This window comes from Platichthys flesus, chromosome 14 (assembly GCF_949316205.1).
Source record: "Platichthys flesus chromosome 14, fPlaFle2.1, whole genome shotgun sequence".
NCBI lineage: Eukaryota > Metazoa > Chordata > Actinopteri > Pleuronectiformes > Pleuronectidae > Platichthys > Platichthys flesus.
This window is the reverse complement of record NC_084958.1, coordinates 20,554,984-20,569,813: the sequence shown is the minus strand read 5'-3', so window position 1 is coordinate 20,569,813 and position 14,830 is coordinate 20,554,984. Positions and strand designations below refer to the sequence as shown.

At 43.6% G+C, this 14,830-nt stretch overlaps 1 protein-coding gene across 1 annotated transcript in view; it reads left to right on the top strand.

Moving 5' to 3' along the window:
* LOC133968066 (piezo-type mechanosensitive ion channel component 2) overlaps positions 1-14,830 on the top strand; it is a 61,190-nt gene that overhangs the window by 5,378 nt on the left and 40,982 nt on the right. Inside the window, exons 2-6 of the mRNA XM_062403884.1 lie at positions 1,420-1,515; positions 5,463-5,588; positions 10,434-10,476; positions 12,712-12,874; positions 14,448-14,706. Of these exons, the coding sequence (XP_062259868.1) occupies positions 1,420-1,515; positions 5,463-5,588; positions 10,434-10,476; positions 12,712-12,874; positions 14,448-14,706 (687 nt within the window). The remainder of the gene's footprint in view (positions 1-1,419; positions 1,516-5,462; positions 5,589-10,433; positions 10,477-12,711; positions 12,875-14,447; positions 14,707-14,830) is intronic.

Genomic DNA, 14,830 nt, shown 5'->3' with positions numbered 1-14,830 from the left:
AATTTCACTTCACGTCCGAGCTCCAGCGTTGAAGTGGTTTGAGCCACTGGTTTTCTCCAGTGGTTTGATCCAGTGGTTCACTCTGGCCACTCTAACTGATGTTCAGTCAGCAGGTGACGTGAGCTGTTTAACTGGTAAAAGCCCCGGTGCAGCTGGTCGGTGCGACGACTCGGGGAAATGAGGTGTGCTGCGGATCAATACATCAATTAATGGTTTTTTGGAAGTCTTGTTTGCACTTAAGTGCTTTAACTTTCATCAGGAGCTCAAACGACTTCCCTCGTGTTAATGTGTGTGTCTGTGTGTGTAGGGGAAGTGTGTGTGTGTGTGTGTGTGGAGTTACATAATCCAGTGTGTAGCGACAAATAGTGAAACGGTTCATTAAATTCAAAGTACACAGCTGCAGCTAATGACTATTTTCATCCTCAGTTAATCAGCTAACTCTTTATTGGTTAATCTACGAATCATTAAGTGTTTAAAATGTCATGAAACGGTGAAAAATGTCCATCACATTACAAAGTGTAAAACCCAAAGTGGGAGAGTTTACAGTGAAAAGCGATTTCTTAATTATCCAGACAGCTGCCAAATGAATTCACTGAAATTCAACAAAAATAAAATCCAAATATAACAATAGAAAATTACAAATATGCAGATTTCATGAATGGTTTTAGCAGCTCTCACTTTCTCTCTTGATAAAAGGGACTCAAACCAAACCCTCTGACATTTAGCTCCCTTCTTGCTTGCTCCATGTGTCATTGACTGTTTTGGCTTCCAAACTTTTATTTTCCTGTTTCCAACCCTGCATCGTACAGTTCGGGGACATCTGCTGCGTGACAGAGCTTCGTCTCTGATGTGCTCTTTTTTCCGATTTCTCTCATAAAAGAAGGATCCAGTTTCGTTTATTCTCACAATCCATGAAATTCTGAGGGATTCTGACAAAATGAAATCATCACATACGAAACAAAGCTGCCCTGTGAGAAGCATCTCACTTCACAGAGCGGCAGATCTGACCTCTGGCAGAGCAGTCAGTTAAATGTCGGGTGGTTGTTGTAGTAGATGTCGATTCCCTGAATGAAGCTCTGGCTCTTTGTGCAGCAGATCCCAGACCAGCTCATCACGAGGCTTGTGAGGGTAGAAGTCTGGGTTGAAGAATGCTTTCTTTGGTATGAGCAGCTCTTCTATACCAGCAGCATTTTATTGACCTTCGCCATATGTTCCTCTCAGATTTGTGATGACTCATGACCGAGCAGCTTGTCGCCACTGCCAACTTCTGCATTTCATTGTATTTTAAAAAAATTACGTAATGCAGCATTTCTCTAAAAGCTCTAAATACCCTTTTTAAAGAACCGGTATTTAAACTTTAAAACGTTTCTGTTGTTTATTGTGATTTAACGTGATTTGTTTTTCTGTCTGTCTCCGCAGCTTGCCTGTTCAGGTACAATGGCCTGTCCTTCGTCTACCTCATCTACCTCCTGCTCCTCCCGCTCTTTGCAGAGCCTTCGATCGAGTCCATGCAGGGTAAGATCTCTCTTCGTGTTGTCCCATCACTTGAATGTTTCCCCAAAGAGTCTCCAGTGTGAATTGTTGTTCCCTGTAACACAAGCCTCCTCCGGGGGACTTGAATTTCTTTGAGTTGAGGATGGATTTGGCACCTGCGTAAGTCCATGAAAGGTAATATGGCTCCGTGCGGGCACCCGTCCATCTGTAATAATAAGAATGATGCACAGAGCCAGGTCTGAGATAGGCAGCTACAGCCCGTGTGGGCCAGGCCTCATGTCCTCTTGATGAATATGAACATTTTATGCTTTTTGTACACAGACACATGTAAGAATGAGCTTAGACACACAAGCTGAGAAGAAAAAAGGAAATTGATTGGAAGTGCTATGAGTTAATTCAGCTGATTTGAAGGTTCAGTTGCAGTTTGGTTTTTTAAGCTCTCTGGTGTTTTGAGAGTTTGAGAAAGGAACTCCACACTCGACACAGGTGAACATTCACATTGTGCAGCCATCGCACGTCCTCTCAAGAGACGTCCGAGGTGCCTCGTCTCCTCACAGGTGGTAAAATGTGGGATTGTGGTCATGGAGTTCCACCACGCCTTCATGCACCGCCCTCACCACAAAACATTTAACAGCACACCCCCTCTGACCGCTCATAATGTGAGCGTTCTGCCGGAGACCACATGCCGTGTTTAATAATACATAAAGCCATATCGGCGGCAGGAACAATATCCAGTGCCAGAGGCGTCTCCGCTCATCTCCAGCTGCAATAACAGTCAGGAAGTAAAGGAGGAAGAGAGGCAGAGCCGAGCAGAGAGGACGGAGAGTGGACCACTTACACTCTCATCAATACTTAACGAGAGAAGTCTCCTAGTGAAGCTGCATGTTGACTTCAACAGATGTGTCCAGATTGATCTTTGTTTGATGAAAGCCCCCCCGAGTGGACGTGAAGCCATAAGATCATGTCCCCGCCTGAGATGATATTGTTTTATCTAATATTACAGTAGATGATATACACAACAGTTTTCTTTGTTACTAGCAAGACAGCGCGAGCTACTACTTCCTTTTAATAGTAGATTCATCTGCTGATTGTTTTCTATATGTTTATTAGTTGTTTAGTGTTGAGCAACAGTGAGACGCCCAAGTTCAGTTTCATTTGAGGATTGCTTAGTAAATACTTGAGCTTTTAATTAAACATCAAAATCAACAGTCTGTCAGTTTGCTGTTGAAATGTTGTGTTAATTTAGTAATTTTTGCTCCAGCTTAATTCTGTATTCATTGTAATGCTAACAAGATGGAGTTCAACCAACATATACAGTAGAGTACAAAAACTTTGGAATAAAATGAATTAAAAAAAGGCATTGTTGAATAAAATGTAAAATAACAGAAACACCAGAGAAGTAAATCACTTGAGGTGTTGGAAATTATGAGATATTATTTTAGTGTTGAAGCTGCCGGGACTGGATCCTCATGTGTTCTCCTCACATGTCTTCAGAGAGCAGGACGTTTCAGTGAACACGTCCCAGCAGCAGGATTATTTTTACTGATTGAAAACAGAGTGGACAGCAGAACTAGTGCAGGACCAACAGGGTTTGGTTGAGATGAAAAACTCCACGTGATTTTGTAAAAATGTAAATTACAGCTGATCACATTTTGGTATGATTGTAATTAATCTCCTGCATCAGTTGTTCAAATGTATTAAAGGTGGTTTAGAGTTTATGGCTGATTAACGGGATAATCTGTGGACTTGATATGTATCTGCTTATGTATGCAGATCTGCTCAATCAATGCAAACTGTGTAAACCTGCAGATAAACACTGATGCTACAAACTACATGTAACTGTGCAGAAATGAGTCGCACTCTACATTTTATTAACTGTTTCACACAGATAAAGAGATGGAGCTGAATTTGTCTTGATGGTCGGTTTGGTTCTTGTCTGCTCATTTCTAAAGGACGTGCAGCAGCTGGATCTGTAAAGTTGATTTAAACCAAATGTTACACATGAATAATGCATTAGGTATCATTTGAAAAAAGCCCGAGGACACGGCCCTGTGCACTTCTCTGTTCCAGATCTGCAGACAAACTTATCGTAGTTGTTTGTGATTTACTCTCTAATGTCTTAATTGGCCGTATTTGGCTCCGCTGCCTCTTGAAGGCATTAAATCCCCAGAGCCAGTGAACAGAATCTCAACTGATTCTCGTGTGTGTGCAGCCGGCTTTTTAAGATCCGTTAGTGTCGGTGCTACCTGCCTCGTTTGATTGACACGATCATTTCCTTCAGACACCCTTTTACCACCGAAGCATGAATCTGTATAAATGTCTCTTATGCTTGATTTATCAGGTTTATGTTTGAGCTTCTAACAGAGGTCGTCTGGACACTTCTCTTCGGTTTATCATCGGTCCTTATTGCTCCTCCTCCAGAGCTTAAGGCTGGCTCCGGGCCCCTGTACACGGGGCCAAATTGCGTCGGTGTTCAAACTGTTTCTCAAACTTTTCCATGAGGTTGAATCAGATCCTAATGTTTCCGAATGGATTCTCTAATTGATTAGAGGAAAAGCAGTGACTGTTAAATCTAAACAATGCCCACTCTTTTTTTTTGGAGCAGTTTTTTGAGAATACTCTGGAGGAGGTATTTACAGACTGAGTAATGAGGTGACGCGAATATACTCATCGGAGGAGAGCATCAGGAAACCAAGACAAATGGCCGTCAAACAGAAAAACAGTTTCACTAAATAGGAAAATAAGGTCAAAGGAGCCAAAGCTGTGGATTGTCCTGAGCCCTCGGACCAACGTGGCTGCAGGAGCTCGCAAACACTCCTCATATTTACCAGCATTCTTCTCCCTCCCAGGGAATTGCAATGGGAAATTACCACAAATTGTTTTCACGTCAACATTTTAATAAGCTGGTTGTGTTGTTGGTGCACATTTGATGAAGTTCTCAGCGGCCCGAGGCTCAGCAGCAGCAGCAGCGCTCTGCCAGGGTGCCACACTACAGTGCAGCTATTATGTGTTCCCGGCAAGGATGCCGTACATTTAATAAGAACCAGTGGAATAAATTGTGCAGATATGTAAACTGCGTCTCTCAGGGGCAGCAAGAAATATTGTGATGACGTCACCAAACACTCATCCTTCCCTTATGACCAACATTTTAATTTTTGCCTGTCAGAAAAATATCCTACTGTGGAGAATTATCACCATAACAACTCCTGAAATTATCCCAAATACCTGTAGGGGCTCTATAAAAGGTCCATGTGGTGAACAGCTGTGGCAGCTCCTCCGACTCCGCTCATCCATCCCTCCTCGGATCACTACCGTCCACTAACTGTGCTCTTAACTAATTGTGCATAAAATAAAGACACTGGGTCCATCAACGCCGATATGTTGCCATTATATAGTTTTGGAAAAGCCAGATATTCATCTTTAAACTTTAAAAAGCTTCTCGAACTGAAAACCAAAGAGTGAGATCAGGTACGAGGTCTGGTTCTGCTCGTCTGCCGATCAGCTGGGGGCTCGGAGAGAATCCGAGGTCTCGTGGGCCACAGGAATGTTTATTTGACTTTTCAACCCAAATAAGCTTTTTGCCAAATAGCAGCGTTGCCATTTCATTAACAGGATACGTGTCGTGATCCTACGAAAAATCCTCTCCCAGTAACCTCCACCGTCCTACCCAGTTCATACGAAATTGCACCACAGCTGATCGCATGAATATGAATCATTGTTCTCTGAGTTTTTCGCGATAGGAAACAGCTGTCCATGTTCAAATACAGTCCTGCCCTGAGATTACTCTGAGTATTCAGAAATACGAGACACTTCTGAATGTTGCACAACTCAGAAATGTCTCAGTGGTTGAGTGGATGAAAGAGAGATACTCTTTGTGTGTTTTGAGTGTAGAAATAACATGTGGAAATCCTTAAAAGTGAGAGTTTGTGGTGGTGGTGGATTAACTTCAGGCCTTTCTCCTCCCGCAGGCCACACAGGGCGCCTGCTGCAGTCCCTGTGCTTCACCAGTATGTCCTTCCTGCTGATGCACATCATCTATCAGATAACCGTCAACAGCCTCCTGGCTGGGAACTCCATCAGCTCCGACTTCAACTGTGAGTACACTGCAGCCTCTATAGTCCCGGCTCCACACCCTGTGAGGTTTGTTGGGTGTGGGTCTAGAAATCAAAGGTGACCAGAGCTACAATCAAACCTTTTTTTCTAATGAGGTGGTGCCAGTAGCATTATCCCCATGATGGCTCTTGCAATGTTTATAGATGGACATAATGTTACAACACAAACTAATACAAATATGCCAAATATTCTCATTATGAAGAGTGAGAGTTGTTGCTGATTCATCTAGATATTTAGGCTGCCAAAACAGAAAAAGATTCTGTGACTTGTCGGTGAGTTCCCTCGAATTCCACGTTTTTGGTGACTAATTCCTTAAAGGTTCAGTGTGTCGAATTTAGTGACATCTAGTGGTGAAGTTGCACGTTGCAGCTGAACACCCGTCCCCTCACCCTCCCCTCCGAAACTCGAAAGAGAACATTCAGTTGTCAAAGAAACTCGAAACGTTTAGTTTGTCCAGTTTGAACAACTGTCAAAAAACATGGCGGCCTCCTCCATCGGCAAAGTGGTGAGTAGAAAATGAGTGAAATTTCATTTTTGGGTGAACTATCCCTTTTAAGTTGTCCAGTACACTTCCGTTTCTCTGACTTGTCATTTGAGACCAACATGGAGGAATCTCTGCTAATAGGCCACATGTTCACAACAGTGTGTGCACACGTGTGACCCATCCATCACACAGACCGCTCCTGTGCTCACCCCCTGACCTGAGCCCTCGGTGCAGTGTCACCGGGTCGTTTATCTCCAGAGAGGGTGAAGCTCTCACACCACCCGAGGGAAAGTTTCCACCTTTTAGAACTAAGTGAAGACATGTTGCATCGGCAGAAGGAGGTAAAATACGCCCTGTGATGATAATTCACAATCTCTGTACACATCCCTGCTCTTATTGCATTTAGCCACATTGGGAAGATTTATGAATCTCACACATTCCTCAGTGTGATTAGCTTCCTTGTGCCGCCCAGATTCTCGCTGCCAGTAAAGCAAACAGTGTCTGAGAGCCGGTGTGGGGAAGGTGTTAACGGCTGGCGTTCGACTTCTCATGACACCGTATCAAACTGTGAAATCGGTGTCCGGACGGGACAGACCCTGACCTTGTGTTCTAATGACTTGTTCTCTCTAATGGAGGCGACTCACTTTCCAGCGTCCGGGGCGCAGCACAGCTCGGCTCGGGAGGCAGAAGGAACCTTATCGTCTGAGGCAGAAACACACAGAGCCTCTGAGAGAGGGTAGACTAAATATTCACTCAAGGAGATCTTTATTACCGAGGCCTCAAGAGCCACACGCTCCTCACAGATAAATCCCTGATGGCACGAAACCGTAAATTCTATGTATAACTCCAGATCTAAACAGTGTATATCCACCTCTCTCTTTTACATACGTCCCTTTACGAAATACTTTCTTGCATTACAAGGAAATTTAACATGGTTTGGAACATTATTTGTGGTTTTGGAAGCTTTAATTTCCGTTTCACTGCCAAATAACAAACCTAATTTTCATGTGTACACCAGAAAGAGAGGTTGACATGTTAAACTCAGCAGCACTTGTTAGAAAAACGGTTTAAATGTTAAAAACCAAGACATATGATTCATGAATGAGACAAAAACTAACAAATAACACACTAACACTGTACTAATAGTGAAAATACTCACGAAAACAACCAAAATACCCTGAAAAATACAGTTTCAGAAAATGTTGAAGCTATTTCAGAAACATGGAGTTATTGTGTATATCTGTGAGGAACTTTTAACCACGTCTGCTGCACGGCTCCACATCTGGACTGTTTATAAACCGCTCTACAGATGCCAGTGTCAGTCAGCTCACCTCTGAGGTTCTGACTGAACATGTCACTGGATGAATTGCCATGTAATTGGCTGCAGACACATTCATGGTCCTCAGAGGTTACGTCCCCCGGATGTTTCCTGCTGCTCTCACCTTCTCTGAGCATTTCCTCTGAGTGCCTGTTTGGCCGTGTTAGCATTCAGAAGGTTCCGTGCACACATGGCACAGACATGACTTTTCTTTCCATTGCTGAATATTTGAGGGTAATTTCACTCACTCTGACTTCAGACACTTAAACAAAGTGGCGGAAGGTAACTGTTGTGCACTGCACAGTGAGAAGGGAGTGGTTTCAGACTCTGTTTTGGTCTTGTTAAGTTTTTACATCTTCAGAAAATAGCCGCGGGACTGAGTGCACCAGACAGAGAAGGGGAAGTGGTAAAGTGTTTACAGACTAACTCACATTGTTGGTTTTTGGTCTTTTTCAAAATGTAAAACCAGTGGCATCAAACAACTGGAGACACCTCGAGCCGAGAGGTTAGAGGTAAAACGCTGCAGTTGTTCCTGGACTCGCTGTGTGATATCCTCCCGAAAACCAGTGATCATCTCCCTGGGTTTGTTCATTTTGTGACCAGGAGTATTTAAGAATGATGCACATGAATGGCGCCTCGTCCTGGTTTTATAAAACGAGCTGAGTAACTGTAGCCTATACGTCAGCATTAAGTTTTTTAGACTTTGCATAATAAAGCTCCATCGTCACTTCGGTGAAAAACACATCGAGTCATTATCAGCGTCGTTTAGCAGCGGAGTCACTGGACTGCTCAGAATTGCCTCACAGTGAACAGCTGGTGGATCCTTGCTGTCATCGGACAATTAATGAGGCGGGGTGTGGGGGGGGGGGGAGGAAATCTAACATCACACACACACACATACACACACAGACACACACACACATGATGATTAACTAATCTGAGGCTGAGGAGACGCTGAAGAAGCTGTTAATCTAAATACGTGTCTGTGGAAAGTAAGCACAGTATTTTTCATTTGTATACATTTTGGACGTTGGCTCCATTGTGATGATTTACATACATATTGTTGGGATTTGCTCTTCCTGACGTTTTTTATTTACTGCACATGCAACAGGAAGCCGGACATTACTCTTTGTCCACTTGAATCCACCTCCTACACTTCTGAGAAAAAGACTTATCTCAGATTTCTATATCTGGTGTTTAGCCCCCTGACACCCTTTTCCTTTTGGCAGCCGAGTGTAAACAAGGAGTCCTCTTCCTCCACGGTGAACCCCCCCCCATCAGATGACCTTATATAATTTCCTCTATCCGCTGTGGCCAAATACACCATTAGAGAAGTAAACCGAGTTGTGTATGAATGAGAAAAGCTTTCCAGCACAAAGTGAACACTTCCAGCTGTTAGAGCAGGTCAGCAACTGGTCACCAGATGAGGTGGAGTCCTCTTCCCCAGGGGTCGGGGGTCATCCCACCGTGCTGACTCATCACGGTGGGAGCCTGTTCCTTTGGATTACCCGTCACCAGATGGGTGGAGCTCGCTACACTTCAGATAATGTCAACTAAATTGCCAGGGAGTGACCGAAAACAATATAAACCACAGTCTCGTTAAGATGTTTACTGTGATATCTTTAAAACTTTCTGGGCCGTCATCGTCCTTTTGTAGCAGCAGCCGCGTCCGTCTGGCCTCTGAGAAAGTTAAAACAAACCATAAGTAACAGAAAAGTTTGATTTGCCCCTGATATCTGACGGCAGTTGATATTTCCCCCGGCTCATTAAGGCTTAACAGTCTGTTGAAAGGCTGTTTGGAGACAATCTCCTCAGGGATGGACCTTCATTAACACCCCTGGTCTCTGTGGTCGACCTTTAACGCTCCTCCACATCCACACACACCCTGTTCCCCAGATATGAGGCATTCACTGACTTCTCTGTGATGATAGTTACGAGGGGCTGAAAAGTTGACGCTGCACATCACCGGTCTCTGTGGAAAAGGGAAACGTGAATCAGGTCCCAGGGATAGAGGAGAGGGTGCAGAGCCGTGCTGGGAGGTTAACGGACCAGTAAGTACAAAGGGTGTTTTATGATCTTCACATTAAGTCCAAAGGAAGGACAGGTATTTTTGGGTGCTCGGCTTCGGGAGGAAAGAAGTCTCACACCCTGCGTTACACAATCTCTGTCTCTTCCTCCCGTGGATAAGACTGACTTGGCGTCGGTCCTGAGTGATTTGTCCCTCTGACACCTGCAGGCTCAGTTTGGGCTGGAGGAAGTCAGGTGTTGCAGATGTTTAACCGACTGTTTTTCCTCTTGTATTTTAGGCCCCAAGCTTCTATTTCGAGAACCAGACGGGGCATTAAGCGATCAATGGACTTTATCAACCTCTGTGGCACATTATTAGGATTTTACAAAATCACCAGTGGACCTTATTTCCTCTTGTGCAGGTCTCTGGCTCTGCTCCTCATCAAGTCCACTTAACCCACTTTGGCTCGTAGATGATGCATTTGAGCAGCCGTGGATCACTAATTAGGCTGTAGACCCAAAAGGTTTCAGGTTAAATGAGGCTGCTCGGTATTATTATTATTCTACAGTTGATCTGTCATGTCTTAATCCTCCTCACTGTGCACAACAACGGCTCAGCAGCTAATTAATGAGTCGAGATGCTCAGGTCAAGGACTGATGCTGAGTTTTTCTCTGGCAGCAGAACAAAAGCACAGTTGAATACCTGGAAATGTTTTTCCGGGCGCCGGACTGACGCTCAGGAACACTTCACCTCGAACGAGCTGTGGAAACAAAGCTCACGTGAACTTTTTAGTTTTCTTGTTATTGACATGTCGCTTCTTTTTCTCAGCAGTGATTATATTTCCCTCACCTGGAGATTAAATGTAATAAAGGGAAACAAAATATATTATTGGCTTAAACGAAGCAGGAGGGTGGCGCATATTCTTGTAAATTTTTAATTATAAACAAAGAAAATATTTGCTGTTTTTACACTCGAGGAAAAAGTTCTCTTCTCATGATTTGTATCTGTGTGTTCAGGTTCCACGTGGGAGAAATCCATCCGACAAATCGGCTTTGAGAGGTAAGAGTCTAATCAATCCATTACTTCCACAACATTTAAGTCATTTGTGTAACTAATAATGAATTTATTTCATTTCATCACTATTTCTCAAACTATTCTCATGATGTTAACACAGCATAAAATCTGCAGGTGGGTTTGGTTTAATGGAGCCATCCATCTCTTCAGGAGGTGATAGGACTCAGCTCAGTGACCGGTGCCTGATGACAGGATGGATCAGCTTTATTATAACTGATCCAATAAAATATAATGATACCTTTTAATGGTCCTTTTTAATAATAGGTGTATTTATCATTTAAAGTCTGCACAGAGAAGTCTTAATACCAAACGTAGGTGGATGCAGAGTTTCCTAAATATATCAACCTCACAACAACATCAAACATTCCTTTTTGTTGACAGGATTTATGAATCTGTCCTTGAACCCTCCCAGTTGACAGGCGTGTTCTTCAGAGCTCTTGCCGTCTGTCTCCCCCCCCCCCCCCCCCCTGATCGTATTAGATGAGGTTGCCTGAGTACGGGAATGTCCGAACTCAGCCTCGTCCGTTTTTCTTTTTTTTTTCCAGTACTCAACGGCCCCTCAGTGGAGGCCGGTTTACTGTAAGTGGCGGAAGTTGTGCTGTAAACATTTCATCCCCGCATCATTTACCTGTTTGTGTTGAGGAGCGTCCACAGTGTGTATACAATATTTACAGCTGGAGTTGCTGCATAGGCGGAGGCTCCTCTCCCTTTTCTCCCAAGTAGGACTGGAACTGGAGCTCGATCTTTCTCTAATCCTTTATAATAACCTAATATTTAAGTGATGTAAAGGACTTTTGATGACAGATGTGAGCGTGCAGTGTTACTCTTATTCTCTCACATGCTAAGCAGGGGAAAGTAGGAGTCAGCGAAGCAGCTGTGACTCAACAATAAGCCTCATGGAAACAGGGGTCCTTGATTAGATTAAACTACAGCAGCGGCCCGAGGTCCAACTATTTATCTGAGTGTGCTTCTCGATTAGCACTTTCTTTTCTACTGGTTAACGTTTAGAGGCTTCAGCCCCAGTCAAGTGACCAGTTGTTGTATAAATCTTCCCAAAAACAGTCTCTCTGCTTTTTTCGCTCCGCAGCACGAAACCGCGGAATCATCGGTGCACTTCATTTACCGTAACCAGATTAATTACACTTTGAGCTCAGCGGGAAACGTAAAGAAAACACTTTAGCGGCCGAGCACAGGATGCACCGTGATTGCTGTTTAGAATATAAACAGAAATTTTTCCGGATGATAAAAGTGAGTTTTAGAGGTTTTGAAACCTGGTTGCTGTTCTAGGGACAAATTTTATCCGCTTTTACTGGACGTACAATCATGACACCTCGTGAAAACCTGTCCTCAGGCAGCACACGGGCATCTCACTGGATCTCTGGAAGCCCGATGCTACCGCAGCTCTCCAGGCTGCCACTGTTTTACTTCCTGTTTAAACAAAACCTTGTGGTATTTACTTAGAGGTGAGCAGACAATAACATAAGAAATGTTACGAAAGCTTTGTTTTCCCAAAGAATAGGACTTCGTACGACTTCATATTTCAGCAGATAAACAAAGTGCTCTCATTGTTTTCAGCAAACTGGGATGAATATGAACTCATTTTACATTTTACATGCTGACTTTTTTGTTAACGCTGCTTTATTCAGATTTCCAAGGCAATGTTTCTCACTCTCTCATGACCTTTTTGTCTGAATGGAATTTTTCTCACTTGTTAAGCGATACATTCAAAATCTGCAAGCCCTCCATTAAACTGGGTGGTGTTCCACATAAAAAGCTGCAGCATTCAACAACAAAAAACATATAAAAAAAAAAAGAACGGCTAAGTAACGGAAAAGAATCTGATTCCCATGCGTTCATGTGAAGACGTAGTGTTTTCTGAGGGATGTAATTGCTGCAGTAATATCTGCTCTGGGGGCTTCAGGGGGCGGAGAAGTGACGATTTCTGTTTTAAGATTGAATCAAGATTGAGACGAGCAGAGGGAGGTGACATGGGACAAATAGCCAAAAGCAGATTCAGCTACAGGACCGTGTCCAAGTGAACTAACCCAACAAGCATGAATCCAACTGTTTCACTTTAGCAGTGATCGTCCGTGACTGGATCAGTTTACTGTCCTCTCTCCCATTTTCCGTCATATGGTCGTGATCACGGCTTGTGACATTCCTTCTAATCAGTTCTACTGGGGGGAGATACTGGGAATCATCTCTCTGTTTGTCCCCCAGCGTGATTGGTGCAGATGCGGGGAACGGCATCCGAGTGTTCATCCCCGACATCGGCATGTTCGTGGCGGGCTTGGCCATCTGGCTGCTGTGCCGCAGTCTGGTCCAGAAGAGGCCGCCTGAGGACATGGCTCAGGACAACACTGACTTCGAAGCAGAGGAACAAGTGGGTTTAATTTATAAATGACAATCGTCTTGAAAACAGCGTCAGACTTCTGAATGGAATCTGTCTGTCTACGTGTCTGTCTGACTTTTTTTATGTTTTACCAACAGTCCAAAGCCCAAACATAAAAGTTTTACTAATAAGACGAAACAGAGGAAGGAGTAAATTATCATTTAATTTATTGTGTGGTTCTCAAAGTGGTTATAATAGTTCTCATAACTCAACGGAAATAAATGATATTTGAAAATATTTTACACAAAGGGAGAGTTGTTTTGGCTCATTCAATAAAATTACTATAATGAAAGTGAGCTATGGTTTCATAAAGTTTGGAAACTACTGGATTCATTTATTAATCAGCTATTTGATCCAGGAGTTAAATTGAAGACGAGTGATGGATTATGGGGGATTTAAGATGTCTTTTGTCTCTTTATTCCCTTTGTCACTGTCTCTCTTGCACTGACTTAAAGAATAAGGGCTTAATCATTAAAGTTATATCTTAATCCATTGAGCGAACTGTGTCCATTAATATTCTTAAATATAAATATGAAGTTGGTCTGAAACACCCACATCAAAATCTTCACACAATTGCTGAACAATGCGATGGACTTTACTTTGTCAGAGTAGAAGCTCTTGACGGTTTTCAGCAGTAACACATACACTTTAATTCCGCCTTCACATTCTATGCAGTCACACAGAAAAGCTCCACATTCACTGCTCACATTTACTGAAGATCTTTCTGCTTCATGAATATCTTAACTCGCTGAAGAGTCCTGCAGAGCCGAGGGTCTCTTGTTCTGCTCAACACGTTTACTCTCCACACTTAATGAGCCCAGAGGAGCAGAGCAGAAGTTTGAATAGCGAGATCCCTGCGGGTGTTGATGACTTGGAATACAGCCTCCATCCCCTTGGCAGGTCTCCGCTTCTCTTTATGACCCGGTGTTAATTAAAGCCACATTCCCTTTCACTTCTACTGTGCTGCTCACGCTGGCCCAGATGGCTTTGTTCTGACTTACTGAGAAACAGTAGAGAAATCACGTGGAGACCCCGCGTCTCGTTCAGGCTTTATTCCCGTCAGTTCGGCTTCTGAGCTGAAACTGACGTCTGATTGGAAACAGGGCTTCTTCCACCTGCTCACTTTGTCTAGTGCCTCATGCGTTATTTATAAATCGCGGTGAACCGGACACATAACAGCAACCACGGAAGAGCGGACTGTATTGGATATCAACCAGCATGTGAAAGGGCGGCTAATGCCTGGAGCCACAGACCACAGACTGTATATATGTTTAATTATACTGAAAGCCAGAGCAGCACCGGAACCACAGGATGGATATGTTGTGCTCTATTGATATTAATAATCTTTATTTTTAGAGTACTTAAAAAGTTTAAATGACAAAAGGTGGAAATTAATGTAAATAAGTCGTAAACTCATCAGAATAAAAAGACAATAGTTATAAAAGTTACAAAATCATATTCATTCACTTGGTGCTACCTGTCTTCAGCACCATGGAGAGCTCTCACCTTCATTCATCTGTCTGTCACTCACAATCCAAACCCCCCACCTTCCCTCCCCCCTAAGGACGAAGAGGAGAAGCTGAGCCTGGATGACAACATCCTGCTCGAGGAGGACTTCGAGGCGGGGTACGAGGCAGAGGAGGACGAGGAGCTCGAGGAGGAAGAGGAGGAGGAGGAAGAGGAGGTGGAGGAAGAGAAGGAGAGCACAAAGATGAAGGTCCTGCGAATCGTGGCCGAGGTTGCGTCCAAAGTGAAGGAGATCATCGGGAACTTGATCACCACTGCGGGGAAGGTGGTGGTCACCATCTTGTTGGGAATGACGGGTGAGACGTTCTTCATGTTTTACACTCACTTCTCCTCCATTAGATCAATTACTGGGTTTCTACTGTCTAGGTGGGGTTCTCTGGATTCTAGTTTGATGTAGATCTGTGTTTTATTATTGTCTGA